This window comes from Anarhichas minor, unplaced genomic scaffold (genome assembly GCF_050575085.1).
Source record: "Anarhichas minor isolate MPS153535 unplaced genomic scaffold, ASM5057508v1 ptg000136l, whole genome shotgun sequence".
NCBI classification, from domain to species: Eukaryota; Metazoa; Chordata; class Actinopteri; order Perciformes; family Anarhichadidae; genus Anarhichas; species Anarhichas minor.
In genome coordinates this window covers 8,479,381-8,507,136 of record NW_027466582.1, presented here as the reverse complement: position 1 = coordinate 8,507,136, position 27,756 = coordinate 8,479,381, and the positions used below count along the sequence as shown (strand labels likewise).

The window sequence follows — 27,756 nt, the reverse complement described above, 5'->3', positions numbered from 1 at the left end:
CCATGAATACTTTATTTTTATGCACAGTAAACAAATGATATGTCAGTTCAGGTTTGACTGGACTTACACTGAACAACTCAAGAGGCCAAATCATTTATGTTTTTGTATTTTATGGAGGCTTTCCATACGTCTCTGTGGCACAGACTCCAGATTTGACTACTTCAAACTACACTAACGTCATCTTTTTGTTTAGCTTTTTTTCCCCAGCAACATACATTTTGATTGCCTGTATTTCTTGAGTGCTAAAGAGTACAACTTTAACAAGAAGTCATTTTTCAAGCAAAAACGCCAAATAATCGATGGTCGCAGCTTCTCAATTGTGACCTTATCGTGTCCGTATCCGATATTGTCTCAACAATCTCATCAAATTCCGTCCTTTTAAACGGAAGTAAAAACGTTTTGCATATGTGCACATACATTATGAAACATTTTTTGGAGGTGTGTGCAAATCCAGCCAAACTCAACATGTAATCACTGAATTAGTGGATGAACAATAACTGGTTGTAGCTTTGAAGTGTTGAACTGCATAAAATCTGATTGGAGCCACTCATAGCTCAGTCTCTCTGCCACACAAACACATATTTAAGACAAAGAAAACAACAACTTTGGTGCAGGTGAGCATAAAGATTAAACCAACGACACAAGAAGCTGTGGACAGCGGGACGCTTCTAACAAAGCTCGGCTTCCTTCATTATGTAACCAGTGTTCTTGGATGTGATCCTGCAATTTTTAGCTTTTCAAAATTCAACGGATGTATCCTTCGGCACTGATCATTTCACAATTTCATCATGAGAATAATTTTCTTTCAAAGTATATCGAATTTTTAAAATTGTGTGTGAACAGAAAACACAATACCTGATTTTAAGTCATTGACAATATTGTAATTTAAACACAAAATAAATTAGTTATTTTAACCAGTCTTATCATAGTCAAGTGCATAATCATCCTTATTATGTAAAAGTAAAAATAAAGCCCAATAGCCCCTTAAAGCCCAGAGGAAGTGCACTTTGGTCTAGGCAAACGAAAAAGAATTAGCTGCTCCTCATTTCAAAGCCAACAGAGTGCCACACAACGACCTCACACCTGCCGTTTGATAATAATAAGCTGGACTCAGAATCACAGATATTATGAAAGGCAGCGTAAAAGATTAACTGCATTGATGCTCATATTGCAGTGAATTGGAGTAGTGCAAAGGAAAAATATAAAGCTACAACTATAAAATCACTTAATTTATAAATAATTATCTCATGAAATGAATTAAAATACAACGATTGTATATCATTCCCGAGCCCCTCTCATTGTGTACTACACATATCTATGACCTGCAGATGATGCTTGCTGTGCTCTGGCTCATAGGATGTGGGTGCAATCAGAATGGGACCCTCCATACTGCAGGACTGTGGGGGCTCTGCTCGGGCTGTCATGGCTGACTCGGGGTCCTGAACTGGAACCGCCTGAAGAGATGTCGCTGGTGGTGCAGAGAATATCTCCGTCAGCGGGGAACCACGGCTCACCTGGTTTGTCTGGGCGGTGGAGGCGGTGAGCGTCCAGCATCTCGAGCAGCAGGTCGTACAGAGGCACTTTGTTCTTGCACTTCATGCTGTAGAGATGCTCCATGCCTTTGTTGCTGCAGAGAGTAAAAAAAAAAAGGGAGATGAGGAAATACGCGGTTTAGGAATCAGTCAGTTAATGGGGGAAGCTAGTTTCAACAACCCATGAAAGATAGTAGTGTGTCATAAATATGTCATAAAAAAGTCATAGTATAGTATGTCATTACAAATGTCATCTTATAGAATATCATGAAAATTTCATAAAAAATGTATGTAGTATGGTATGTCAAAAAGACATTAAATATCATAGTATATATATATATAGCCCACTATATAGTGAGTGCGCCATTTTTTAGTGCTGTCCGAATGTGTAGGGAGAATTATTTTACCCAATATAGTGGACACCAAAGTATCCCACAATGCATCGTGACAAGTAGTGTTCAATCCATGGTCACTCACCTAGCTTTACACATGTGTTTTTTACGGATGGTCCACTGGCTGACGTTCATCTGGCACGTTTTAATTGTGCGATAGCAATGACGTAATCAGCGGCGAGAGGCAATGACACGAGTAGTGTCCGAGTGTGTTTCTACCATTTTGCCGTAAAACCCCCAACATAGTCCTCTATACACAGTCCTCTACATAGAACTCCCTGGATAGTGAGTAGGGAGTAGTGAATGAGTGACTGATTTCAGACACAACCATGGTTAAATGGCAACAACTCATCAGTGAACAGGAATAAGTTTAAAAGTCTGGAGATGAGACAGATCATCTGCCTGCCTAAAAAGAGCCCAAATCCTTTTAAAGCATTCATCTTTCAAGCTCCTACCACTTCAAAGAACCACTGTGGATTACTGAAGCATGATTCTCAGCACAATATGTTGAAAACTAGACCGTTAACACGGTAACAACAAAAAAGACATTTTTATAATTTAATTTCACCTCATGTGTCTGATGTGGGAGAGCAGGAGGAGCAGCTGGGCCTGCCGTCTCGACTGCTGCTGAACCGAGCAGCCCGATTGGCCGATATGATGTATGAGAGTGTCTGTGATGGTGTCCAGCATGTGCTGAACTGCTGCGGTGTCGTGGAGGGGCTCCATCGTGGCTGTGCAGAAAGAGAAGGCGCCTGACAAGAGAAAAAAAAACTTAATTTGTTAAGTTAATGGACCTTTCTGTTCTTAAAAAGAGACTTCAGCAGGAGTAATAACATCTCATAGAGACATGCTCAAGTGAAAAAACTCAACTTGCAACCATTTCAAGCTAAAAACAAGTGAAAGATCTGACTCACATGGATATAAGAGCAGAGCATTAATTACAGATGCAGTATTGCCCACACAGCAATCAAACGTTCATCTGGCTCTAGCAGCTGTGTCATCCCGTTGGTATTTCGGTCTACTCGGTTTCCCATAAAGAATATCTCAATCTCCGGGACAAACACGGGCCTCTTGTTGCCTCATGTTGTCATGGGAATATTTATCCGGTGTATTGAGGGTACAGGCCTTTTCCAGAACACACTGTTCGCCTAATGTGCCCGAGCAGCGTTCAGAGCTACACCTCTGTGGGTGTAGTTTGACACTGTTCAATATTTAGTGGTGTGGGATTACAAAATCACAGTAGAGAGCCTTTGTTTTTATTAGGGACGTGTCTCTGCTGTCCGATTGTAGCGCTCCAGCCTCACCTGAGTTAAGCAAGATGATCGCTTTGAGACAGACAAACTCCTCAGGTTTGAGTTTGAGCAAGCGGAAGCGGGAAGTAGTGGCCAACAGCATGTCAAAGATCTCAGCCATGCCTTCGACACAGTCGCCTTCGTTCCTGGGGAGCAGAAGGAAAGAGAACACGGCAGAATGATTTTATTTCTCTTTTCTTTTTGTATTAAAAATCACGGAAATGTACACAAAAAACAGAGCCCAACATCTGAGCTGCAGCGCACCACGAAACTATCCAAAGAGGGGCCAGATAAACAACTAATGGACCGAATGACTGCAACGCTCCAGTTGTCAGCACGGTTGAAGAGTGACAGAAAGATGGATAGTCATCATGTGAGGACACTCAAACAGGGACCAGTTGTAGAGATAATACTCTGTAACACACTTTTGAATCAAATGGCGTCTGTCTGCATGTCTCCCTCGTCCTTGTCTCCGTCTCCACCTCCCTCTCTTTTTCACTCAGAGGTAGACACTGTAGTTTGGCCATCTTGTTTACTTTGAACATAGGGGGGGGGGGGGGGGTGAAGGGAACAGGCTGTGCCGGCAAAGCAGAAATCCATGTACGCATCTCTATGTTTTTGTCCTCTCTGTTCGTCATTTAGCTCTCTCTCTCTCTCCCCCGCCATCGTTCTTACTTTTCCATCTGTCCTGGCTATCAGCTCAGCACAGTAATGATGAGGAGTGTTTCAGGTGAGAGAGAGGCTGTTCTCTACTCCGTGGGGGGCATGTAATTAGTCTTTCAGTCTAAAGGCGGGCGTGTTAGGGTGGCACAATGGCTGGAAAGGTGCGAAATGGGAAATAATGCTGATGTATCACTCTTAAGATTTGTGTGAGAGTGAGAGAAATAGGGAAGAAATCCAGTTACAGAGAAATAGGGTATGAGAAAAGTAGATGCGTGTCATAGAGAAGTCAGGTGAGTATTCATGGCTACCTGTCTAGTATAAGGTCCTGTGCAAAGATGAGTTTGCCGGGGCAGTGGATGGACCTCCAGATGAGCCCGATCATCAGTACCTCCAACCACGAGCTCTCCAGCAGCTGCACCTGGTCATGGAGGCCCAGCTGCAGGAAACCTAGAAAAACACAAACGTGCATTTGTACAAGTATTCTGGTGAAAGGACCAAGGTGATCCACACGGAAAGTAGATTCACACAGGTTCTTATAGCAGCCGTCCAGAAGCCATATCAGCTCTTTGACTGAACAACACTGGACTCTGGGCTCCATGCCAGCAAGCGATACGAGAACAAATGTCCTCTCATTTCTGTAGGAATTCACAATTCGTTGTTTGGTTTAATAGTGGCTGAGAGTACTCAAGATAAGACGAAAGACATCTTGTTTTCACAGTCCACAAATTGTTTATACAGCACAAGGAAACATACGTTTTAAAGATGAGGAACATAAATAAATGCCTGAAAATTTGAAAATCTAATTTATATTATTGTCTGTTTTAGAGTAATGCTCCTCAATGCTTTTTGATTTTCCTGTAACGCCAGTACTGCCCACTGGAAAATCACACGTTTACTTTGTTTCAGTTGATTTAACAGTACGTCGATTTCAATACGAGTTAAGCTCGTCTTCTTCTTCTTCCATCCTTTTTGGTGGCATCTCTCCAGTTTTAGGGCATGTGTCAGAGTATTTAGACACGGCACAATGCCTGTCCTTATAGAGTGTTTAAGGGGCGTTAACTATGATAATAAACCATCTGCCACACACATCCAATTTATGATCAAATGGGTTTCCTCATTCAGCACACCTGGGTGGAAGCAGATATGGATGGTCAACAATGTTTGGTGCTTCTGGAGTTTTGTCTTAAACAAAAAATATAAGAGAAATTCAAGAGAATGTTGCTGCATGAGACCCCATATTTGTTTTTTATCCTGATCCACAGATGTTATTTGTAATAAAGACCAAATAGTCCAGATAATCCAAACAGTCAAAACTCTGGTGTCGATAAGAGTTGTTGCACCAGTGCTGATTAATTGGAGAGGCGGGTGTTAACTGCAGCATGGTGTGGACCTTCATCCCTTTTATAAAAAATAACAAATGCATGCTCTTGTTACCTGGCAGGGAATGGCTACTTAAATTAAATCACCTGCAATCTCTGCACTCTTACGAAGCCTTATCGCCGGCACTCAGCTGTCTCAATTCATATGTAATTACAGCCAATTCACTCCCATTGTCCCCCCTCGCAATTAAAACTGTGTGCCTTTGGGCTTTTAGTGACACACAAGGCTGTAATACTTATGTGTACATGCTAAAGGGTGATGTGTTCTATCCTGCATTTAGGCTCTGTGGGGTGCTAGCCAAACAATCCTCTCAAAAGGTGATTGACTGTAATAACCGTCGCTGTAATGGTTCTGCATTTGTGTGTGTGTGTGTGTGTGTCCATGTGTGCCTCCACTATAAAGGTCTCCCATATCTATCAAAAGCTACAAGAATAAGCAATAATTTTACTTTGTTAAACTGGATGTTCTGGCTCAAACACCTGATGATGTCAATGAACCTTGAGGAAATGAAGTTTGCACTGAGAGGCTTTTATTTCACTTAGAATCCTTCAATCCAACTCTTTTATAATCTTAATGTTCTGCGCTAATGTTTGACATTCATCAGCGTTCTGTATTTTATTATGTTTTCAGTAACTGTATCTCCAATCTTTAAATGGGCTATTTTTTAAAACATTTTTGTACCTTGTCGATAGCAACAGACAGCAGTGTATCTGGAGTGTAGGGGCGCCTGTGGAAGTGGGCCAAAGAGGCCTGTTAAAAGGTATAATATGCAACAATTTACTAAAAAAAGTATAGTTCACATAATCCCTCTCAATCATCACTTATGACCCACCAAAAACACAGCTTCACAACAAGCCTGACATACAGAAGTCAGACTTCAACAAAAACATGTTTAGAGCTTATTATTTAACTTTATGCTCACACGTCAATATGTTATCCTCTACTTATGGACCATTCAGTTTTGGGGAAGCTACATCTTATTCCCTCAACATTTACAGACACAATCTGTTCGACAACAACAAGTTATTTGTTGTATTTAAAACCGTGGTGGGAAAAGGACAGTTCCCTACAGACCACATTGCAGACAGGATATGTTTGATGTTAATGGACCATGAATGTAGCCAGACTCCTGGCAAGTCTCAAGAGAGTCTTAACAATTCCACTTATTTTCAGGTTTTTGCTCCAAATGAAAGCTTAATATCAACATCTGGTAAAGTAATTGTCATTAATCTGTCTCTATCAACAGCCTCTAGATACTGTGTTACAGTAACTTTGTACTAGGGCTAGCAGAATCTTAGTTATTGCTCCTTTGAATTGAGATTGTTGTAATCTTTTAATAAAAAAATGTATTTGGAAAAATGGGTCTGAAAAACATACACTGCATTATGTACTCAACATAGTACTGAAAACTATTTAAGCGTATTAGCTCGTGGTGTGGCTACCTTGCCGGTCTAAGCAGTACCTGGAAGCTTCTTGGCCCAGGCAATCATGTGGACTAGCTCCTTATCGGCCATGCTGGTGAGCAGGGTCATCATGGTGACCTCGGTGTAGGGTCGGCTCAGCTTCTGACGAGAGCAGAGTATCGGGGGCTCGGCACACTGGAGCAGGAGGAGCACCTGATGAAGCAGCAGAGAAACCGAAAAACAACGTAACCAGACAAATCAAAGCGTCAAAGAGTTAAAGCGACAACAAACGTATCTCAACGTCCACTAGCCACATGCTATGTAATTACGTGTGAATATATGAATATTCATGGCACCCGACGGACGACTGTTCAGAACAAGGTAACGAGTGTCTCCACATGAATCAGCACCTGGTCAGGGGGCATGCTAGTCAGCATTGATTTTCCTCCAACACAAGCGCTGCTGATGCTGCTGCGTTTCCTCCTGTCCTGGGAGGGCACTGTCCTGTGCTCCAGGTCCTTAGAGGCCTTGTCTCTGTCACCGAGGTCAGACCGTCGTTTGTCACGCCGCAAAACACGCCCACGGTCCTTGCGCACACCTTGAACAGTAGGGTATCATTAATACATAATAATTACACACAGAAACCAAGAAAAAAAAGCCACAAACATGCACACGGTGCCAAACAAACTCGTCGGGCTTTTTCCTCAACACACACAACTTTGTATCCTGTTTTACCACAAAGTCCAGCGGTGAAGATTACATGGATGCCTGTGTGATTCAAGAAGTATGAAAACAAAATGTGGGTGTGTTTTAATCAGCAGTCGTACTCCTTAAGAGGAAATCCCTTCAAGGTCATGTTAAAGTTAGTCTCAAGCTTATCTGCGTCCACCAAGACTCTCATATTTGTGCCAATCCTCTCAGCAGAAGACCGTGGTTGATAGATGGCAATTTTGAAATTTGTTAAAATGACGGCAATCAAATTAGCTTATTTTGCTGGAATTAAAACAACATACAGAAAAGCTAAGTTCTGCAAAAAGGAAACAGAATCGTAGAAGGCTTATCAAACAATTTAACCAAAATGAAACAAGTAAAAACAACAGGACAACCAGTAATAACACAACTAAGTTTAGTAAATGACACCAAATTGGAGAAAAAAAAGCACATCTGCAAAATAAAACAAACTAAACAAAGACTTTGGTCCTAGAAAAGATGGGAAATCTCCTGGTGTGTCGACCCACCTCCCTTCATCATGCCCACTTCGTAACACTTTCTAAGACGGCAAGCCTGGCAGCTCTTCCTCCGATTCCTGTCAATAGTACACTGATTGGTTGCTGGGCACATATAGTCATTGTGACCTGAAATGGAAAAAAATCCATTACTTCAAGACTCCCACTCCAGTGTTCAGTTGAGATTTATGTTATTTAGTAGCCAGGAACACTCTATTCCCAGTTTAAATGGATCCGAGATGGAGAAAATTAAAACTTGTCTCCGTCATTGCCATGGAGACTATTGGTTTCTTTCAGAGCGGTCTTCCATAACAAGACTTCTCAATATGCCAGAGCGTCATATCACAAACTAACATGGCTACAAGTGACAACAGACGTTTTTATCTGCACACAGAGGCAGCAGTACACGGAGGTTGTACATCCTGTAGTATGAAAGACATGATGTGGATGTTTTTAAGACTCCCAGATGTTCCTGATTAAATCACACTAAATGCTCTTTTGTTGACTGACAGTACAACAATGTTTTTCTCCATTTACAAAGTCGGCTATTGTACTGGTAATTGTGTTCTTATAATTATAATTCTCCATGACAGACACAGTACTTAAGTCTAAGCATTTCTCAGTCATGATCTCTCACAAACAGGTGACGTTTGGGAGTAAAATCCAGTGGTCACAACTGGATGAAGGCGACAGAGTACCTACCCTGGATGCTCCTCTTAAAGAAGGCCTTGCAGCCCTCACAGGACCACACCCCGTAGTGGTACCCAGAGGCATAGTCACTGCACACGGCACAGAAACGCGTCTCTTTGGCCATCTCAAAGCCCCCGGCCCCCGCTCCGGCCCCCGACTCCACCAGACTGTACGACTCGTCGCTGGTGCCGCACTGGTCCTCTCTGGAAACCGACTGCTGACTGGATGGTACACTGGACATGTCACAGGACGAGGATTTCAGATCAGTTGAATTATCTCATGAATCTTCATAGACAATGACAATAAATTGAGACGCAGATGAAATAATCTATACATAAATAAAAGGACATTTTTGTCAAAAATTGCTCCCATAAATGTTTTATGCCAGCAAATACTTATTTATCATTCTAACCTTTACCGTACAAACTTTAACTTGACAGTGGCAGAGAGAAAAGCAGAGTACTGTTTTCCACCTGAGCCAGGAAGCAATCTGTACGTGTACTGCAGTTGTTCTTACGTATTGTTCCTTTCTCAAGGTCTTTGACAAAGTCCTTAATCTCTGGAATTAGAAACCAGGACAAAGCTTGATCCCTTCTATTGAGATTGTGGCAATGTTTTGTTCGAAGCAAAAGACACAAAAAAAACCCCCACAATGCAGTTATATAATTGTTTTGTTTATAACTGCATTGTGAGGACTGAATAGAATGCCAATGCCATCATTTGTGAGCGAAAGATATTAAATACAGTTATGTGGCAAAATGCCCTAAAACCACTCAGTCAGTGGAGACAATACAGTAAAATGAAGGAGATACTTTTTTTCCTTCATGGATATTATTCTTTAACTTTGTGCTGGAATCACGACAGATTGGTCAAAAACAAAACTGGAGAAACAAATCTGACTTTGATTTGTTTTTATTGCAATTCTTTTTTCAGTTAAATAATCAATAAAGCACAAACTGACCAAACAATCAGACTCAAGCAGAGGTAATCACCAACTTACCTTAATTATTAAAAAAGAAAAATGAAAGCAGTAATTCATACTTGTTGACGCAGAGCCTATAAAAATAACTTCTTCCCAACCACACAACAAACACTTTTGTCGACTGTAGCGATAAGGACGAATGTTATTCCCTCACCTGTAGACGTGTGTTGAGGTGGTTTCCAAATAGTGGTGGCTGGGTGGGTGCAAAAAGGGGCTGAGTCGGGGGCTTGAGGGTACAAACACTATAGGACTGGTAGGCCCACTACCCAGGGACTGAAGGCTGCCATCTGAGGGTGGTCTGTGGGAGTCCAGCGGAGCAGAGTAGAAGCCAGGGGTGGAGTGGCTGTAAAGAGGTGTCGGGGCAGGGGTGGGGGCGGCATAGTCGTAAGTTCCTTCCAGGAAGTCCACAGTGGCTACCCCTCCAGACCCCCGGCTCTCTTCAGGGTACATGTCACTGAAGTGGGCACGTGGTGCAGGCGAGGGATGTTTCGGGGAGAGGGTCTCCAGTTCTGAAAGGGCTGGGCTGATCCTGGGTCTGAGTAATGGTCCACAAGGCTGTCTGCTCTGCGTCGGGCTCTGCCTGAGCAACATCACAGCACAACAGCACTGATATGCAACATGATTTAAACTTGCTCTCCCAATTGCTGGGAGGGGAGACGAGTGCTGCGCGCTCTCTCTCTCTTTCTCTCTCTCTCTCTCTCTCTCTCTCTCTCTCCTGCCTTTAGTCCAACAAAGCCCGTCAGGGAACTTGAAGGGTCCACTATTCTTCCAGTCCCTTTTCCCTATCTGCCTTGAGCTTCCGCCCACCACAAAAAAAACAAAAAGACATCCAAAAAGACTCCTCCCATACTAGTGGGATAAAGAAAGAGGAAGATAGACAGAGAACTAGTGATTCCAAAATAACTCCCCTGTCCTCTCCCTCTCTCTCTCACACAACCCCACAATAACAAGGTTCTCTTCCAACTTCACCTTTCTCTTACATCGAAAAGCTTTTGCTTTTGTTGTAGCTGGCACCCAGAGGAAAAAACATCTGTAAAGTAGCAGGGAGATGTTTACCAGATACTCAGCAAGCTTCCAGCATGACGTATGAGCGGCCTATTTCTGTAGCCATGTTATTGAATACACCTGAGACTGCAGCAAATCAAATCAGTGTGGAAATGAGAGACATTCGGACAATAGTTTTAAACAGCGGTGGCTAAAAGAAAGCCCAAATCCATCACGATACACGACTCACCTCTCACACATGAATCATTCTCATAGCCTCTTCTGTGAGTCGTCTCGCTCCCTCTTTGCTCTCCTCTCTCTGATATCGCTGACTCTCAGGAACCTAGCTGGGCTCATTGAACACAATGGGAAAGGTTAAAAAGAGGATAAACAAATTAAAGATGTGGCCAAATCGATAACCAAACCACAGTGTGTTTTAGTGCCAGGTCACCATAACACAGCAAACAGAGCAGGAGGTCAAATCTCATTCCTCCAGCCAACGATTACATAATCAATCCCAAATGAGGGAATTAAACTATTACACAGATGGTGCATGACATAAATTAAATATTTTAACAAACATTACAGAAAAAAATGACAAATATTTAAAAGAAGTCCTATTGTCCTAGTGATATTTCATTGAAAGGAGGATATTATAAGACCACCACAAGGAGCAGTTAATCATTACTTCATCAGGTCAAGTCAAAGATAAAACAGAACATAAACAAATAAAGGATTTAAGAAATCAATGTTCATGTTTACTGCACAGAAGACCCAGCTTTGTGATATTCTGGGATCCTAATCGTCCTTGCATGTTTTGGGACCAGGCATCAAGAAAACCTTGTGAGCTTAAATACCAAGAAAACTAATAAACTCATTTCCAACATTCATGAAAAGTGTGAAATAAAACCACAAACAATTCAGCTCAATGTCAAAAAAATGATTTTCAAATGATCATTTGAAAATCAATGAAGATCTTGAATAGACTTATTTCTGTGAGAAACAGCTGACAGACTGTCAATAATACCAGAAATTCATAAAGATGATCAGAAGCATCAACCCCCCCCCCCCTGAGGACAAGCTGAACATTTGTCACAGGGACTTCATTTTCTCTTCTCTGTGCAACATCTTTCTTGAGTAAACAGCCCAATTTTCAGGACATGTCAGGTCAAGTGGAAAACAAGTAGCTCTGATAGGTTTTCCATTTTTTGCATTTCCCCTGGAATAAAACGAAAACTCTGTTGAATGAGAAGATGAAATGAATGTTAGAAATGAAACGGCTAAAATCACCTAAATGGCTGAAGATGGGCTGCTTCTCGTCGTGATTCATCCAATCCTCGTGACAGAGCACATTAACAAAGCGCGTCAGCAGCCTTAATGATGCCATTCAGCTTTCCCAGCTCATTCTGGGATTGTAATGCACATGTTGCAGCATTTCCAGCTGTTTTTTCTGGGTCCACACTGACCCGGAGTACATGAAAAGGTCAACAACTGTTATAAAATCTCAATCAACAATGTCACACAACTGGTGAACATTTAAACCATCTACTGGTGGAGTATTATCTGTGTACAGATGCATTTTCTGGCAAAAAATACTGTCGCTGCACTTAGTAGTAATAAACCATGCGGGTTCATATACTAGATCAAAATGCCAGCTGCTCACATGTTGTATCTATAATGTTTGTAAAGTACGACAGTGGGGGAAGAAGAGACCAGTTCTGCAGTTCTTTATTAAATCAAACCCTTTAATGAAAATGATATCACCCCACCCAGCAGAAGAATCCAGTTAACATCACCTCCGAGGTACCGATGCTGAAAATGTACATGACGTAACACTTTCATCTATGAAGGTCTGGGTTTCCATTTTAAACAAAACAAGCACACACTGTCACTGTTATTGTTACACGGCCCCAATAACAGTCTAGCTTTCACACTTAACAATGTTATGATCCGCTGAAGCGGAATTCAAATGGCCGTCTGCATGTTTTGATACGTGCATACCAATGACACCAAACACAACCTGAGCAGAGTTAGAACAAAGAAAAGCTATATATCGAGTTAATCAACTGCATGCAAAAGGAAAGGTATTGCTGCTCTAGGACAGATTTATAAAGCCCAATTCTTACTCAAAAATAGTTAACAGCATCTAATAACCTGTAAACATATTCCCGTAATACATTGTGCACAACACATAAGCTATTTGCCATAAAAAACGAATTTGATTTGTTACCTCGGAGGATTAATTTGTCACCGTAAACAATTGTGTTCAAATCATGAGGACACATTAAGATCTAAAGTGCTAACATTTTAAGCATGACATGGTACTGTGTACATGGTATATTGTGACAATAACTCAATATTTCTGTATCAACCATGACAAGGAGGAACAAAGACTTGGTGTTATGCCTTAAAGGGAACTCCTTCTTATGGTACTTCTTACTGTAATGTTCTTATGAACCCACATCTTCCCAGTGAGGTCCTGAGGTCAGTCTTTCTGTTCACACTTTGAGCTGGAGAACTGAATGACAGCGTATTTGCTGCTGGTCATCCAATCAGGATCTTGGGAGCCGAGCTTCTCCCCTTGGCCCGGCTGCAGACCGACCTGAACGTTGGCCTTGAGAGTCCTCAGGCTACACAGCGGTGCAGGCCCAAAACCCCGTAGCGCAGTATCGAAGCCCACCGCGTGATCCCACTCCCTGTCCCCCGTCAGCTTCCTGTAGTTGAGATCACCCTTAAACAGCACCAGGTCGGCCCCCTGCAGGGTCGCGTACAGGTCCGGAGCATCAGCTTCCATGTCACAAAACTCATGGGGCGTTGTCCAGAAGGGATGATCGTGATAGGACCACGCGCCCTCCTTCAGGTGGCTCTTCCACTGGACACCAGTCTTTGACATCCACTTGTGATTGGCCGCCGTGGTCTGCTGGATGGTCCACTGAAAATCGTTGGCTGTGACATCAGAGACAAACCATGGGATGGATTTGCCATGAAAATGGACCTCATTGGCAAGGTGGAAGGAAACCAGGAAATCTGCTAAGACCAAGTCAGTGAATAACTCAAAGCCAGAATTGTCTAGAACAATGTCCACTCTGACTGCAGCGGTTTTCTCAGATTGTCCGGGCCTCTGAGCGGAAAGAAGAGTAGACCACACCATGTTGGAGTCATTCACCAAGATGAAGGGTTGCAGGCTGTTCAGGGAGTCTATTGGACTGGTCTTCTGGGAGTTGTCTTGGCCAGCAGAGATGGACAGATCACACTTGTTCCCCCATAGAGAAACCTAGGAAAAGTCAAATAAAGAAGTTAAACACAAACCAATTGTAATGTGTCCACTTGTGACCCTGAATAGGATAGATGAGAGAATGGATGAATGGACAGAGTATTTTGTATTATTTGTCAGTCTTTTCATTGAAAATGGCAGCCGGAAAGGAGGTTAAAACACAAAACTACCCTAAAAGACGCTAAAATCTTCCATAAAAAGGAACTGCAGAGTAGGGTAGTAAGAATCGATGGGTTCATCGATAATACTGATGAATACTGCGGCTTTTACCTTTACTCACTTGATTGTTACGCATTAGTCTGGTATAAAAGACACTTACCTGCAGCAGTTTGTTGAAATGCTCATGCAGCTGATTCTTGGAGAGTTCCTCCATATTCTTGTTGACGCCCTCCAAGTATGTACATAAGGCGATCATAGCCTGCTGAGACTCAAAAAAGCTCTGAGTCTTTCCCTCGTTAAAGACGTCGTAGTCACTGATGGGAGGACTGAAAGAAAACAAATCAAATAGAATCATGACTAGAGGACAAGAACAGATTGTAAAGGAACAGAAAAAATGAAGATCGGCAGTTCGATCGAAGTCAAAACGAATATAATGAAATAATGCATAGCTGCAGAGAAATATATACGCAAAAGCAGTTAATAGGACAGCAACAGATACCATTGTAAAATGCATATATTCTCACTTGAGCCAGAGGGCCTCATGTACTCTGCGGTACATGTAGCACTCCACATAGAGCCACGGAGACTTGAACCAGCTGACAGAATCCTCGTCTCCGTGCGTCTTCTGTTGTCTCTGCAGGTACTGATTCCAGCACTCCGTGTCTTGCAGGCCGTCCGTCAGCTCTAGAACTGGCTTATCTGTCTGCAGCTCATTCCTCATCTTAGACAGCAGACCTATTGTCTGCTTCTCTGCCTGGATACCTTCCTGTGTGAAAATAAAGAGGGAAGAGGAAACACACAGCTGAAGAAAACAAGTAGTTGATCAAAAACAACTCGAGCTCAATTCATCAATAACAATGCTTACCTCTCCATATTCTTCAAAGAACTTGTTTTTGTTGCGATGTATTGTATCTATAACTTTAGTCAGGATGGTGGGCAATCTGTCTCTCACAGTCAAATAGGCAAATGACCTGCAGAGAAACGACATGAGTTAGCCACTGACACTTCCTGATATTACCATTCCAACATTAGCAGGTGTATGCACTAGTGAGCTAGCATGCTAATTAACCTAGCAAGACGTAAAGTTAACGTGAGCCCTTACTTTGTAGACTTTTCTACTGCAAAACCATACTTGCTTATACAACGAAACCGTCAAAAAATACATTCAAGTTCACTGAGTCAACAGTATATGCTTGCATGTGTACACTCAGTAAAGTTATAGCGTTAAATACCAACTTCGTGCATGTCTGTTAGCAATAAGCTAATGCTGCTGCTGGTTTAAACACGACAGTCGTAGCCGCTGTGACGCAGCAGTATAGCGTTAGTTAGCCACATTATTTAACATGGTGAACAAGTTGTTAGAGCAACCATTGACATACCCGACCACTTTAGCAGACAGTGAAGGCGGAACTCCGTGCACTGTTCGATCAGCCGCCATCATTGTAGCAGTGGGAGTCTGTTCAAATTCAAACTTTATCGATATAATTTCCAGGACAGGTACAAAGTTTAGGGGTCTGCTTGAGGTTCGAACCGCGACGTGTGACTATGGACGTTACGTGGCCAAGCAGATCGTATCAAGCTTGAAGTCTGTTTCTGTAAACAAGTGTATTACATTTTAATATGTATTTCCTGGTTCCTTGTAGACCTGTGTTTTATTTAGGAGGCGATGCTGCCATCTAGCGGTTAATGTGTGAACTGCAAAGTTGGCAAGTTGTGTGTCCCCCGTGCACGTTGAGGCTGCCATTAAACCTTAAAGATGATACCTCGCGCCTTGTTTAATTGAGGGTAACTCACTTAACACGTAACTCACTTGTTGAAAGACTTCAACATTAATATTTCTGGGGTGGATGGGGGATCACAGACGGGTACGCGCCCTGCCGCATTGCGCATGACCCCCTGTTGTTGCGGCAGCAGCACCCCGAGCATCCCTAGTCGTCCAGAGCAACGGTTGTCATGGAGACATTGATTCGCTCTATCAGGATAATTCGACCCCCGCCCCCCCCCCCTGAGGCTTTTGGCGGGAAAAGAAGGAGGGGGGGTAGACCGATTCATAGCAAGTCCTTGCTGGAGACCCTGATTAAATACTACGCTACTATTCGTGGATATATGAACGTATATAAATATAGTCGCTTTTAGAGAAGGTCTCCCCACTCTGGGTGTTCTTTCTGCAGAACATGACCAATTGATTCGCTGCACCCACGATTACTAGGCCGGTAAAAACACGCACATCAATTCATTCTGGCGGTGTTTCCACTTTCAGATCAGCCCCGGTCACTATGGGAACACGGCGGGCCGTTGTCAGGATGTGGGGTCCTTGGGAGTGGGAGTCCAGCTGCGTCCACCTCCGGTGTTCATCCACCGCCGGCCTCCCATCCCCCCACCGGGGCCCCAGCCTGGCCGGATCTGTTTTTCTAAACCGAGAAAGGAGTGACTCACCACTCCGGTTTCAAAACAGGCCATGAAGGGGGGTGGTGGTGGCTAACGTTAAAGGCGCTGTTTAAACAGGTGTTTCAGCACACCACAGTCCTCTAACGCAACAGGAGGATTGAGCAACTACGTGTCGTGTGTATTGTTCCCTGACGTCAGGAAACGGCCAAATCGGAGTAAATCTCGCATACTTTTACGTTTTAAAGCAATGCAGTCTTTGCTGTACTTGTGTACTTACTGTAAAATGCATTATGCAGGAAAAATCTATTTAGTTTAAATGATGTCATGTGAAAGTCCAGTCTGCGTCTCTTTTGAAGGAGCTCCTCTGAGAAAAAGAAGCAGGAGATTGATTAATAGGGCATAAGGAAGCCATATGTACAGAAGCAGACAGGACAGACTTCCCCTAATGGTGGAGCATTACAAAAAATAAAAAAAACTGTTGATAATAATATATATATTTTAATGATTAAGAAAAACAATCAGCCATGTGGTAACAGTGTATCTGCTTCTTTCAATAAACCCCTGCTGTGGGCCTTTCAGTAAAGTAAACATGCTTGTGTTCTGTAGTCATTACCATCTACTATTACTCTACCAGTGGCATCAATCAATCTTTTGCTTGTGATTCTTGTGAGACATTTCGTACCCCCACAGGCCTACATTTTTTATAAGCTAATTAGGATCAGATCTAAGTCTATTGTTTGTTGACAGGACGGAGACTTTAAGCTCCTCAGGGCCTGCTTAAGAGACATTTCTGCCCCCTTCCGAAGTATCCTGTCTCCTGTAACCTTAACAAATAAATTCTCTACCTATTCTCTGACTGCCGAGTAAGCGTTTACAGAGCTACAACTTGCTTAATCTGGTCCTCCTGTGGACTCCCTGTCCTAAGGCTTTAAAAAAAGCAACTCTGTAATGACAGGTCTGGTAAAACAAATTGGTCTTTACACTATGGGGCAACATCTGATGACAAAATATTGATCCAAAGTGCGTTTGTGCGAGAAGGTCTTCCTACTCTTACTGTGCAGGCCATGTGTGGTGTGGTTGAAATCTATTTCCAAGACCTCCACTACTTCCCTCTTCTGGTACTTCCTTCTATTTAAACAAAAAAAAATAGGTTTTCCATTGACATTTGAGTTGACCAATTCACAGGCCCTGTGTTGGGATTACAAAAAAAAAAAAAGCTGTAATTTAAGACCCCATTTGGAGTGTAGGCTACAGGAAGCGACTATAATTACTATTTTCACACAAAAGAAACAACTCACAAAAATTTTGTTTGCTGTGATTTTAAGGTTATTCGACTTAATGACACTGTTTAAAATGTACAAAGTTGTGACACTGTTTGGTTACGGTATATAAGGGGGAACCCAGGTTAATATGCGCAGGTTTGTTAAATGCTGTTGAATAAAAGTATTTTTTGTAGATATTGGCATCAGTTTATAGATTTATTTTACACATGGGGTGCTTGGAAATGACTGCAACATACCAATATAAAAGAAAGGAGAAAGGGGATGGCCAAACTGATCTGACATCAAAACATAATAATCTAATAGTGACACATACAAACTACAAACCAGTGTTTAACAGTGACCAATAATGTATGAACATTTGTTGAACCTGTATTCAATATCTTCTGTCATACAGTTAATACGTTTTGTGGGAATCACATCCTGTTTCCATAAATAGACCTATAATAGCCATGTCACGGGGGAATTCAGTCCTCTAAAAACTAAAAAACTAATTGAGCTTGATCAGTTATCCTTATAAATCTTAAGTTTATATAAAACACTTTGCAACTGCCTCAGAGGAAAATTACAATTCAAGGTTTTCAACTAAACAAATAAAAAACAAGGCTTTAACAATTATATTCTATGTGTGTCAGAGGTAAATTACTGTACTCTATTACACTCTACACTCAAAACTGACTATCTATTTAAAATCTATTTTTATTGTCTGTTTTCGTCAGTCTCGACTAATACTAGTCTTTGAGATCAAAACCTCAGAGAATAAAATAATTAAACATACTTATCAGAATAAAATAAATGAATTCTCAGCCAAATGTACTTTAATACCAAAGTTTGTTTCATATACTTTTTACATGTAGTACTTCAGTTATTATTTTGTGAGACCTATTACTTTGTAGCATTTTGTTTTATCTCCCAATGTCATTCAGAATCATAGTTGTTTATTACTCAGTCATTAAAAGGGGAAACGTGCTAATGGCCATATATAGATTTTGATATAGTCTATGAGGATATCTTAATATTCGTGTTAAGGCTACAGCCTTGCTTTGATATTGCCATAATATCCACTGAATATGTATAAAATGTAGACGCTCACATTACTTGTTTTCATACCTGTAACTTGTTAAAAATCTGGTGTTGGCTTAGCTTCAACCGAAAATGATAAATATGATACGACTGTGTGCAAAAAGTGTAATTATTTCGTTATTTCGGTGAGAGTCAACAACACACGTATGTATGCCACACTTCGGTGATGTGTTTAACGTGTCGTTAACGGCAGAGACAGGCCGATTGACAACGGTGAGTCAGCGTAGCTGTTAGCTGTTAATGTTCAAACTTACCGGCTGTCAAAAAAACAACAACTGTCTAGCGGTGGTTGATCTCACGGTGGTTACACAGTGCGGAAAATTAACGTTAACTCAACCGCCCCCTTGCTCAACGGATTTTTTGCAACGGCTGTTTTTTTACCCACAGTCATGTGATTGTAACGTAAAACCCCTAACCGGAAAACAACGACGGACGACCCTCTCCGCCGCCAACGAATGCTGCGTCTGCTAGCAACAGTACAAGCCGCTGCGAGCCCAGAAGAGGACGGACGAGTCCCCGGTAACAAACAAACAACGGCGACACGGCAAACTCCACGGATTTACACCGGAGTCGCAGGTACGGCTGTTCGTACCTACACACTCTCTCATTCGTGTGCTGGTAGTGGTACGTTATTTGGTTACTTGTGTGCGCTTCGACTAACTGTAATTGTCACGGGGAAGTTAAAAGAAACGCGTTCGTGACCAACCCCATCCCCCTTGCTCTCTTTCCCCGCGTGTGTGTGTGTTGTGTGCGCGCGCTCGCGTGCGTGCATGTCCGTTTTCTCTCGCTAGCACTAGCAGCCGCGAGAGACCCGAGGCAGGAACAGTCTCGGCGCGCTCGCTTTAGAGGCTATTCCCCCTGTTACAGCGCTTCGTGTACTTTAAATGTTATTATTTGATTCACATAATTCTTCTGTTTCATTCCCGTACTGTGTTTACCTTCCTTGCGGGCCGATTAAACGGTGTATATCCAGAGTAACAGTAAATCTCTCTACGGAAGTAACTATTCCACGTGTCTACATCACATCAGGGGCGGTGCTTTATTGTTGCAAACAAGTCGGTGTTGATTAACACATGGTAGGCTACTGTGGCTAACTGACCGGATCATTTGAATACAAGTTGAATTCACAGGATCAGTAGGGGTATTGGCAATCAGTCACATATTCATAATACTACTTTAAGACATCTTAAAAGATCTGTGGAGCCACCAACCAACCAAAATGTTGGAGGCTCAGCTGGAGGCAAACCATACTAGAGGTTACAAACTAAAGCCTTTCTGGGTCCATGTAAATCCATTCAAACAGCTGGGAACAATCCAAACGACACCAGGAAGAGATACAGACTGGTAAAAAGCTTCAACAAGAAATCAGTGTAAATCTGATATTGTTGAAAATGTATTCAATGGTATAAATGATGTTATATTTGTAAATTAAAGGAAATATTGCTGTTTAGATGTGGATTAACTGGCAATGACAATGTGTATATTTCTTGTACTACTGTCACATGTTGTTGAATTCAGATCTGTGTAGCTCACTATCATTTTAACAGAATTAGTTAAGTATTAGGACTGGAACTGCTAACGAGTTGTGATGAAGAAGTAAAAGCAGGGCAAAAGGGTCAGTGCGCCCATTAATAAAAATATGTCTTGTTTATTAGATGTATTGGGAATGCTGCAGGTTCAGTCTACTGTACTGACGAGATGAGTAAACTCAATTTAAAGTATTTTATGAAGGTTATAATCTTACATTTTTAAACTGTTTTCGAGGGGTGTTGGTTCAACTTTATGCTAATTTTAGAGGCCGTGGTGCGTCTGAATTATATTGAGCGGTATTTCTAATATCTAGTCTATTCTCAATGACATAAATAGCATTATAATGAGAGATGTTTAGTCTGTGGCAATTATGTCTCTGGATTATTATCTATAAAATGTCCAAAAAATAGTGAAAAATTCCTACTATAATTTCAAAGGAATGAAGGTGACATATTCATGATATATTTAATAGTTTTCTCCGACCAACAGTCCAAAACCGAAAGATTATCACGTTACTGTCATGTATCCAAAAAGCAGCACATTTCACATTTAAGAAGCTGGAAGCAGGGAGTGTTCGGCTCAGTATATATAATATACTGTTGTAATAGACTGTATTATTTGCCAGCTGTACCTAATAACCTGGCGACTGCAGGTATATTGAAGTTAAGTGTGACAAGAGCCGCGTACTTTGCATCTTGAGTGACTGCTGTTGCTGTATCCCCCTCGCACAAGATCCGGAAACCTCGCCTTTTCCTGAAGCGCTGCAGTGCCAATGTCTTTGCACTCTGACCCCTCTGATGAAATACACATGTGCAGGGGGCTTTATCGGTGCTTTAGTCAACAGCAGCGAATATGCAGAGGTATTAATTCTGATTATTGGAGGTGAATTGGCTGGTGAGGTATCCATCATCTTCTGTCTTGGTAGCTTCATGCCTTAGGCTGTGTGGTGTGGAGAAAGGTCTGGAGAAAGGAGAGTCACCCTGCCCACAGGCTGTTTTCATTCTCCACTGGAAGGGGGGTAGAACCAGTTCTGCTTTTAGGAATGTGTGTCAACACCCAAAATCTGATCATGTGATGGCCTGGAGCCCTTGTAGTCTTCCAGTGACCTTTAAGGTCAACGACACCCATCTTATTGGTCAGCAGAACGCACAGAGCTCTGTAATGTCCCTTGAGATTGAGTTTGGACGGCTTGGGCTCCATCTGGACCATGTCCTGCAAAAGGATGTTTCCTCAAAGTCTTCAAAGAGACAAGAGCTGTAGTGATAACAAACTCTATTTCATCTCTCACTGATGTTTCGGGGGCAGAAACCTCTGCAGCTCAATTCCCGTGAAGCCAGGTTGAACATTAGAGGGGTATATAGAATAGATTAACCCTTTGCACAGTAATTAGCGTGCCTGTTTAGTGCTAACCATACCACCATCAAAGGGTTTCTATGAGAAGGGTATTCTCATGATAAGAGATCAATAGAGAACCCTCTCTCTGACCGCTCTGGTTGTCATTGATTTTTTACTCATGTCCAAAATTCCCACTTGTACAATACAGGGAAACAAATTAGACTGGGGTGTTTTTTGTTTTGCTGAGTCGCACCATTAATTGGCATAATGTTCTGTGACATTAGTGTTGGATGAATCGTCTCCAACGTCACAAAATGACTCTTTACCGTTGTGTTAAGCTCACATTTACAAGGTCGTTAGATCACCCCCGTTAGCCTGACACTTTGTGGTCACAATAAACTCTGGTCTCCTTCCAAACAGGAAACTCATTGCTGCTTGTGTGTGTCTGTGCGTCTTTTGTGCAGGTTGAAGAATGGAGTTGGCCAACCATGGTCTTATCCTGCTGCAGCAGCTTAACGCTCAGAGGGAGTTTGGCTTCCTGTGCGACTGCACTGTGGCTATAGGAGATGTCTTCTTCAAAGCCCACAAAGCTGTCCTTGCTGCCTTCTCCAACTACTTCAGAATGCTCTTCATTCATCAGGACAGGTAGAGGAAGAATGTATGAATAGGTGTATCGGACACAAGCTCAATACCAAGCTCAGATACCTTTTTGTTGTCCCATCAGAGAAGCAAATTGTGCTGTCAAAGCTTACAGATGCCATGTCAAAATAACACTCACTTCTCATGTTGTCAAACACTGAAGGGTTTTGTTTCTCTGTAGTTGAGCACTGGACTGTATCTAAATCTTTTTAGTGTGATGACCCACAACTAATGCCATTGTTTGATCAATGGAATGAATTAAGGTGACAAATTGGAGTGTGTGTAAGGGCATTAAGATCTAAACAAGGTATCTCTGCTGCCCTGATAATGTGTTATGGCATCATTCCCTCACTGAAGGACATGCAGACCCAAAGTTTATTCACCTAATGCAAGGATTGGTAATCTTAAGAAACTAGCAAGAGTACGCTACATTTTCAAAATGATCCAACCGAAAAAGGCCTAAATTGATTGGACAGGCTTATTACAGTCCTTTTTGTCAGAGCATTTGATTTATTTTTTTAAAATATTTTGAAGAAGACAAATAATAGCGTTGCGCAGATTTTTCCTCATATAGTAGAGAAATGAGGAGCAGTCACTGCTGTTTATAATGGACAACATTATCTAATATTATCAAGACCTCAGACATCATTAGTCACTACTTAACTGTACTGTCGTTGCGTTTCAGTGATTGTGTGCGCCTGAAGGCCGCCGACATACAGCCGGATATCTTCAGCTACCTCCTCAACCTGATGTACACAGGCAAGCTCGCACCCCAGTTGATAGACCCTGCACGGCTGGAGCAGGGGGTCAGATTCCTGCACGCCTATCCGCTCTTGCAGGAGGCCAGCCAGTCTGTGTATTCCCACACTGAGCAGCACAGCATCAACCTTTCCACCTCCCTCTACGGCATCCAGATCTCTGACCAACAGGCAGGGCTGTCTGCTAGATTGCCCTCTCGACGGCAGCTCACTTCTCCCTTCGACATGGAGCAGCTGAGCTCAGAGGGCAAGTATCTGTCCACACCGGCTGCCACAGCTTCATACGCCAATTCCTTACTGTCCAAGCTAGCTTCCTCGCCCCCAGACGCGGAGGCCTCGACCAGCGGCGCCAAGCCTACAGTTGAGGAGGGGGGGATGGACATGCTAAGTGCGGATGGTTCCTCAGCCAGTGCCATCCTCCATGTAAAGCCCAGCATCATGAAGAGGAACTCCTCCTTTAGGAAGCATTACTCCTGTCATCTGTGCCGGAGTCGATTCACCCAGAGAAGCCTGCTGAGGGAGCATCTCCTCCAACATACCCATGCTCTACAGCAGGCGCCAGCTGAGCCCAGCAATGCACTCTCACCTGTCATGACTGGAGAACATAGTATGCTAGATTTAGAGAGGGTCCTAAAGGGAATTAAGGCCGGGTCAGTTGCCTTGGCTGCCACCACAGGAGTAGAGATAATCAGTGACAGCGAGCAAACGCCCGTTTCAGGAACCAACTCGGACTCTCCGCGAGCGGAGGTGTCCACTTCCAGCTGGGGGGTGGGAGGATTGAATTCTCAGGCAGACACGCCACCTCCGTCAGACATTGCGGACATCGACAACCTAGAGAGCGCCGACTTGGACAGGGAAGAGAAGCGCAGGAAGTACGAGTGCTCCACCTGTGGGCGCAAGTTTATTCAGAAGAGCCACTGGCGTGAACACATGTACATCCACACGGGCAAGCCCTTCAAATGCAGCGCGTGTGGCAAGAGCTTCTGCCGGGCCAACCAGGCAGCCCGCCACGTGTGCCTGAACCAGGGGGCCGACACCTACACCATGGTGGACCGGCAGAGCATGGAGCTGTGCGCCGCAGGCGACGACAGCAGCCAGATGGAGGCGATGTTCTTGGGCTCGTCGAAGCCTTACAAGTGCAACATTTGTGCGACCACCTTCTCCAGTCCCAACGAGGTGATCAAACACCTGTGCTTTACTCAAGGGGGGTTAGTGGGGCTGCAGGGAAACACGGGCGCGGGGATGCTGCTCCAGCGTGAAGAGTTCTCCAAAGATGACGGCTCCGACTTGTCCAACTCTGGCACCGCACTGGAACCAATAAAGACTGAGGATATCCTCGTAGAGTAGTGCCAAAACTGTCTATTTGTCCTCTTTTAACATGTATGTTTACTTTCTGAATCGTGGTTAGTAGGTAAGCTAAAGGTAAAGTTAGTCAGGGTATGTATGTTTGAGCTCCTTGGTCTACTAAAACAGTTGTGTGTTTTTTATTAGTTTAATTGGGGGGGGGGGGTTACAGTATTTTGGACTTTCCAAAAGTGAATTAAATAGTGAAGTAAATGCCCTACAGCTCTCTGGAGTTCAGTCCAACATCACTAGAAAAGCAAATAACTTTAACATTTGACTGATAAGGGAGATGAAGTTACTATGACTTTGTTTCATCGAATCATTTCATGGCTTGGTGTTAGACTCTCACATGTCAGGCTGTACCACATTCTTTTTTCTTTTTTCTTTTACTTAACAGCTAAAGTTGTGGTAAGGCTGCACAGGCAGACTTTGAGTATCAGAGGAAGAGGAAGCGGAGACAGTTCCGGAGGCCACGGCGTGTTGTGCGATGAGTTTGCTGTGCTAGATTAGAGGAGGAGAAAGAGCTGCACGGAAGGGTTGTTTCTTCATGGTCACAAATGAGAGGCTTGTTCTGCAGATCAGGTATAGATTATGATTCCAGCTAAAAGCGCACAACATATTCAGACCTGAGACAATCCGTGCCCTTTTTTTAAATTTTTGAGTAGATGCTTGATATGCAGGAAAGTACATACGTCTTCCATTCATGTTTTGGTTGTTGTTTATGCTCAGCAGAATGAATAACTTGCATCCTTCTCAGCAACCGTTTAGTTGTTTAGTTGTTTAGTTGTTACTCTGTTTTCTTGTCTGTGTGATTTTGGTTCCTGTGTCCTTACATCTAATTAAAGCACAATTTGCTCTTCATAATAGAGTTGGGCCACCTAAGAAAATTGGTCACAACAAGCAAGAGTGTTCATTGTGTTTACAGGTGAGCCCCTTTTCATTCTATTTTTTTATTTTTACTTCTGTTGTATTTGTTGCTGACTGAAGGAGCAGCGTGTTTCTTCAGACACACACCTTGATTGGAGGCTGTCCTATACAAGGTTATACATGTTGTCTTTATATACTTTGCTTCAATCCGCTCCTAAAAGCCCTTAGTGTTTGTTTGACATCCTTTTCTAGTTTTAAATACAATATATTTTCAAAGATTTCTTTATATTGCAAAGGTTTATGTATATTAGTAGACAAATAGCTTTGAAACTAGGATTACATTTGGTTTAGTAAAATGTTATGTCTAAGGAATGGGTGCGATCATTTCTTAAAGAAATAGGCTAAAATAGGTTAGAATAACAAAAAAATATTTCAGATTTTAAGTCTCTTCCCCTTGCCAAATTTGTGCTTATTGCTAACCTTCTTATTCATTTTGTGTAAAAAGAAACATTTCCTCTGTACTGTTAAGACCTTCTGACATTAATATTTGTTCTTTAACAAATCAGAAAAGGAAGCAGTAGTTGCAACAGTATTCATTTATAGAAAACATTGTGGGAGAAACAAATGCAGGCGCACATGTTGAAACTTCTGTGATGCAGATGTGCTGGAATAAGAATGCTCCACCTGTCAGTGTGGAGATCATGTGAACTCAGGCAGGGATGACGGTGTGACACAGGGACAGTTAGCTTTAATAAGAAATGACAGGGTGATTCCTCTATATACTCCACTGTCTGGACACGCGTGTGTTATGTGGATATAAAAGATGCCAGTAATTGTAACTTAGAAGGACATCCATTGTTTGGGATTACAGAAACTTTCTAAGGACTACTGATGACTACCGAAACTAAAAGTGGCATCATTTTGTTACACGTTGAGTCAATGTGAAGCAGTTGTATGATTTGTCATACTGAAACATGGCAAGTGTAACAGAAGCATAATACAGGTTGTGCAGGAACAGGATTCTCAATGAATGGTCAGGTTTATTCAAAGTATCACTGTCTTCAGTTCAGTTGTTTCTGTTTGATTTCTACTTTACAGCCTGAATATTAATATGAATGATATTTTAGGGAGGCTTGTAATACTGTCTTAATATTGTTATTGTTCCTCATAGTGGAAAATAAATTCTGCATCTTAATGTTATTGCAACAACATTGGCTTTTTTGCTGCAAATACTAACCAGCCCATCAGACTACAAAAAAAAAACAAATAGATTTCTTAGTCTGACATTTGTCTTCTAAATTTCGAGCTGACACAGCAGAGACCAATTCAACAATTCAAAGGACTAATGATAATATAATTCGCAATATTTTTTTAAAGCAGAGTTTTTAACTAAGCCACACAGAAGCTCATTCGTGGATGTTGTAGAACGTATTGTTTAATGTAGTCTTTGTTGGATTTATTGACGAGTTTTCATCTTTGTAGTCTTTTTTTCTCAACATATACAAAAAAAAATGCCGATCCCTAGTGTGTTTGACATGCATATGTTTTTCTTTTGACCCTATTCCACCCAGCCTCAAGTACAGGCGTGTGACAGAGAGGATGAGGCCCAGTTCTAATTTGGTTTAAGTGGGATTGTTGTACTTTGAATCCTGCTTTGCTGCTTTGATGCAATGAGCCCAGTGATTAGCTAGGTGGAGCTGTTTTTCTTATTTGTCTACTCAGGTCTAGAGAGACGGCTGTCAAATTTGAAGTAATATCTTCACTAGTATTTCTGTGATGTGGTTTCCAATCATATGACCATATTTGCCATAAATTAATATGCCATCACATTTTGGTTAAAAAAAAAAGAAGGAAAAAACCCACAAATGCCGGTGAATTTATTGTCCCAAGTGTGAGGTTTTGACTAATGGGAGGATTCTTGTTTGTCTCCCATGTTTTTTTTTTGAGGCAACTGAAATGTTGTACTACTGACGTTCATTTCTCAGAGCTTATAATCGATGCACAGCTTTATGAAAAGTCTAAATCCTTCCTCATTTCAAGTTGCAACTGTTCGTCTGCCGCACCAGTCTTGTAACACATTGGTTCGTGTATGTGGGTGTTGAAACATCTCTGTATCTCAGGAAGATGAGAAGTTAGTCATTGTCTTTTCTGTCCACTGTTTATAAAAGCAATTATTTCATTTCAAACCGATGATCCTACTCTCCAATGCCCATCTGTGTTCAATATGTGTTCTCAGGAATGTGAGTAATTTTCTGTATAAACAAATTTTTTTTTTCAATGAAGAATGAACAATAAAGACATGTTTTTTATATATAATTGTGGGTGTTTTTGTCTTTACCTCAACAAAACGGCTTCAGGAGATTAGCTTTTGTCCATTCATTCATTTAATACATGATTTATTGCACACTATAATATAACTGTAGGCAGAAAACAAGTGAATATTTAAGTGTGTATTTGCCAACAATTGCAACTTCCGCCATGACGATGTATTTTATATTGTTACACCTGTGTTTTACTACGTTGTCATTCATTGTCTGTTTATACAGCCTCCACTT

General features: G+C 42.1%; 3 protein-coding genes across 6 annotated transcripts; 1 reads left to right on the top strand and 2 right to left on the bottom strand.

The window, feature by feature from the left end:
* Nucleotides 1-16: 16 nt before the first annotated feature.
* Nucleotides 17-10,239, bottom strand: esr1 (estrogen receptor 1). The gene is made up of 9 exons (XM_076084534.1): nucleotides 9,715-10,239; nucleotides 8,591-8,811; nucleotides 7,901-8,017; nucleotides 7,073-7,260; nucleotides 6,722-6,875; nucleotides 4,188-4,326; nucleotides 3,229-3,362; nucleotides 2,493-2,676; nucleotides 17-1,627 (listed from the first exon to the last, which is right to left on the bottom strand). The coding sequence occupies exons 1-9, from the start codon at nucleotides 10,149-10,151 to the stop codon at nucleotides 1,351-1,353; spliced, it is 1,851 nt and encodes a 616-aa protein (XP_075940649.1). The 5' UTR covers nucleotides 10,152-10,239; the 3' UTR covers nucleotides 17-1,350.
* Nucleotides 10,240-12,256: 2,017 nt separating this feature from the next.
* On the bottom strand, nucleotides 12,257-15,608 carry dcph1 (damage control phosphatase 1). The gene is made up of 5 exons (XM_076083631.1): nucleotides 15,357-15,608; nucleotides 14,843-14,948; nucleotides 14,502-14,743; nucleotides 14,138-14,303; nucleotides 12,257-13,818 (listed from the first exon to the last, which is right to left on the bottom strand). The coding sequence occupies exons 1-5, from the start codon at nucleotides 15,416-15,418 to the stop codon at nucleotides 13,030-13,032; spliced, it is 1,365 nt and encodes a 454-aa protein (XP_075939746.1). The 5' UTR covers nucleotides 15,419-15,608; the 3' UTR covers nucleotides 12,257-13,029.
* Nucleotides 15,609-19,009: 3,401 nt separating this feature from the next.
* zbtb2b (zinc finger and BTB domain containing 2b) lies at nucleotides 19,010-27,517 on the top strand. 4 transcript variants are annotated; one of them, XR_012951504.1, is made up of 5 exons: nucleotides 19,011-19,304; nucleotides 22,058-22,238; nucleotides 22,918-24,916; nucleotides 25,202-25,259; nucleotides 26,773-27,517. XR_012951504.1 is itself a non-coding variant. In XM_076083629.1 (3 exons), exons 2-3 carry the CDS (start codon nucleotides 22,066-22,068, stop codon nucleotides 24,335-24,337), a joined length of 1,593 nt encoding a protein of 530 aa, XP_075939744.1. In that variant the 5' UTR covers nucleotides 19,010-19,352; nucleotides 22,058-22,065; the 3' UTR covers nucleotides 24,338-27,517. The 4 variants fall into 4 exon arrangements, 2 of the variants coding, with proteins under 2 accessions (XP_075939744.1, XP_075939743.1); XR_012951503.1 differs by having other exon boundaries at nucleotides 25,202-27,517; XM_076083629.1 differs by having other exon boundaries at nucleotides 19,010-19,352; nucleotides 22,918-27,517.
* Nucleotides 27,518-27,756: the final 239 nt, after the last annotated feature.

Coding starts and splice junctions, on each gene's coding strand:
- esr1 (XM_076084534.1), bottom strand. CDS start 10,151: ATGTTGCTCAGGCAGAGCCCGACGCAGAGCAGACAGCCTTGTGGACCA. Junction 7,261..7,900: donor AGTGGGCATGATGAAGGGAG/GTGGGTCGACAC, acceptor CTACTGTTCAAG/GTGTGCGCAAGGACCGTGGG. Junction 2,677..3,228: donor GATCATCTTGCTTAACTCAG/GTGAGGCTGGAG, acceptor TTCTCTTGTCAG/GCGCCTTCTCTTTCTGCACA.
- zbtb2b (XM_076083629.1), top strand. CDS start 22,066: ATGGAGTTGGCCAACCATGGTCTTATCCTGCTGCAGCAGCTTAACGCT. Junction 22,239..22,917: donor CTCTTCATTCATCAGGACAG/GTAGAGGAAGAA, acceptor GTTGCGTTTCAG/TGATTGTGTGCGCCTGAAGG.
- dcph1 (XM_076083631.1), bottom strand. CDS start 15,418: ATGATGGCGGCTGATCGAACAGTGCACGGAGTTCCGCCTTCACTGTCT. Junction 14,949..15,356: donor CTGTCTGCTAAAGTGGTCGG/GTATGTCAATGG, acceptor GTTTCTCTGCAG/GTCATTTGCCTATTTGACTG. Junction 14,744..14,842: donor TCTTTGAAGAATATGGAGAG/GTAAGCATTGTT, acceptor ATTTTCACACAG/GAAGGTATCCAGGCAGAGAA.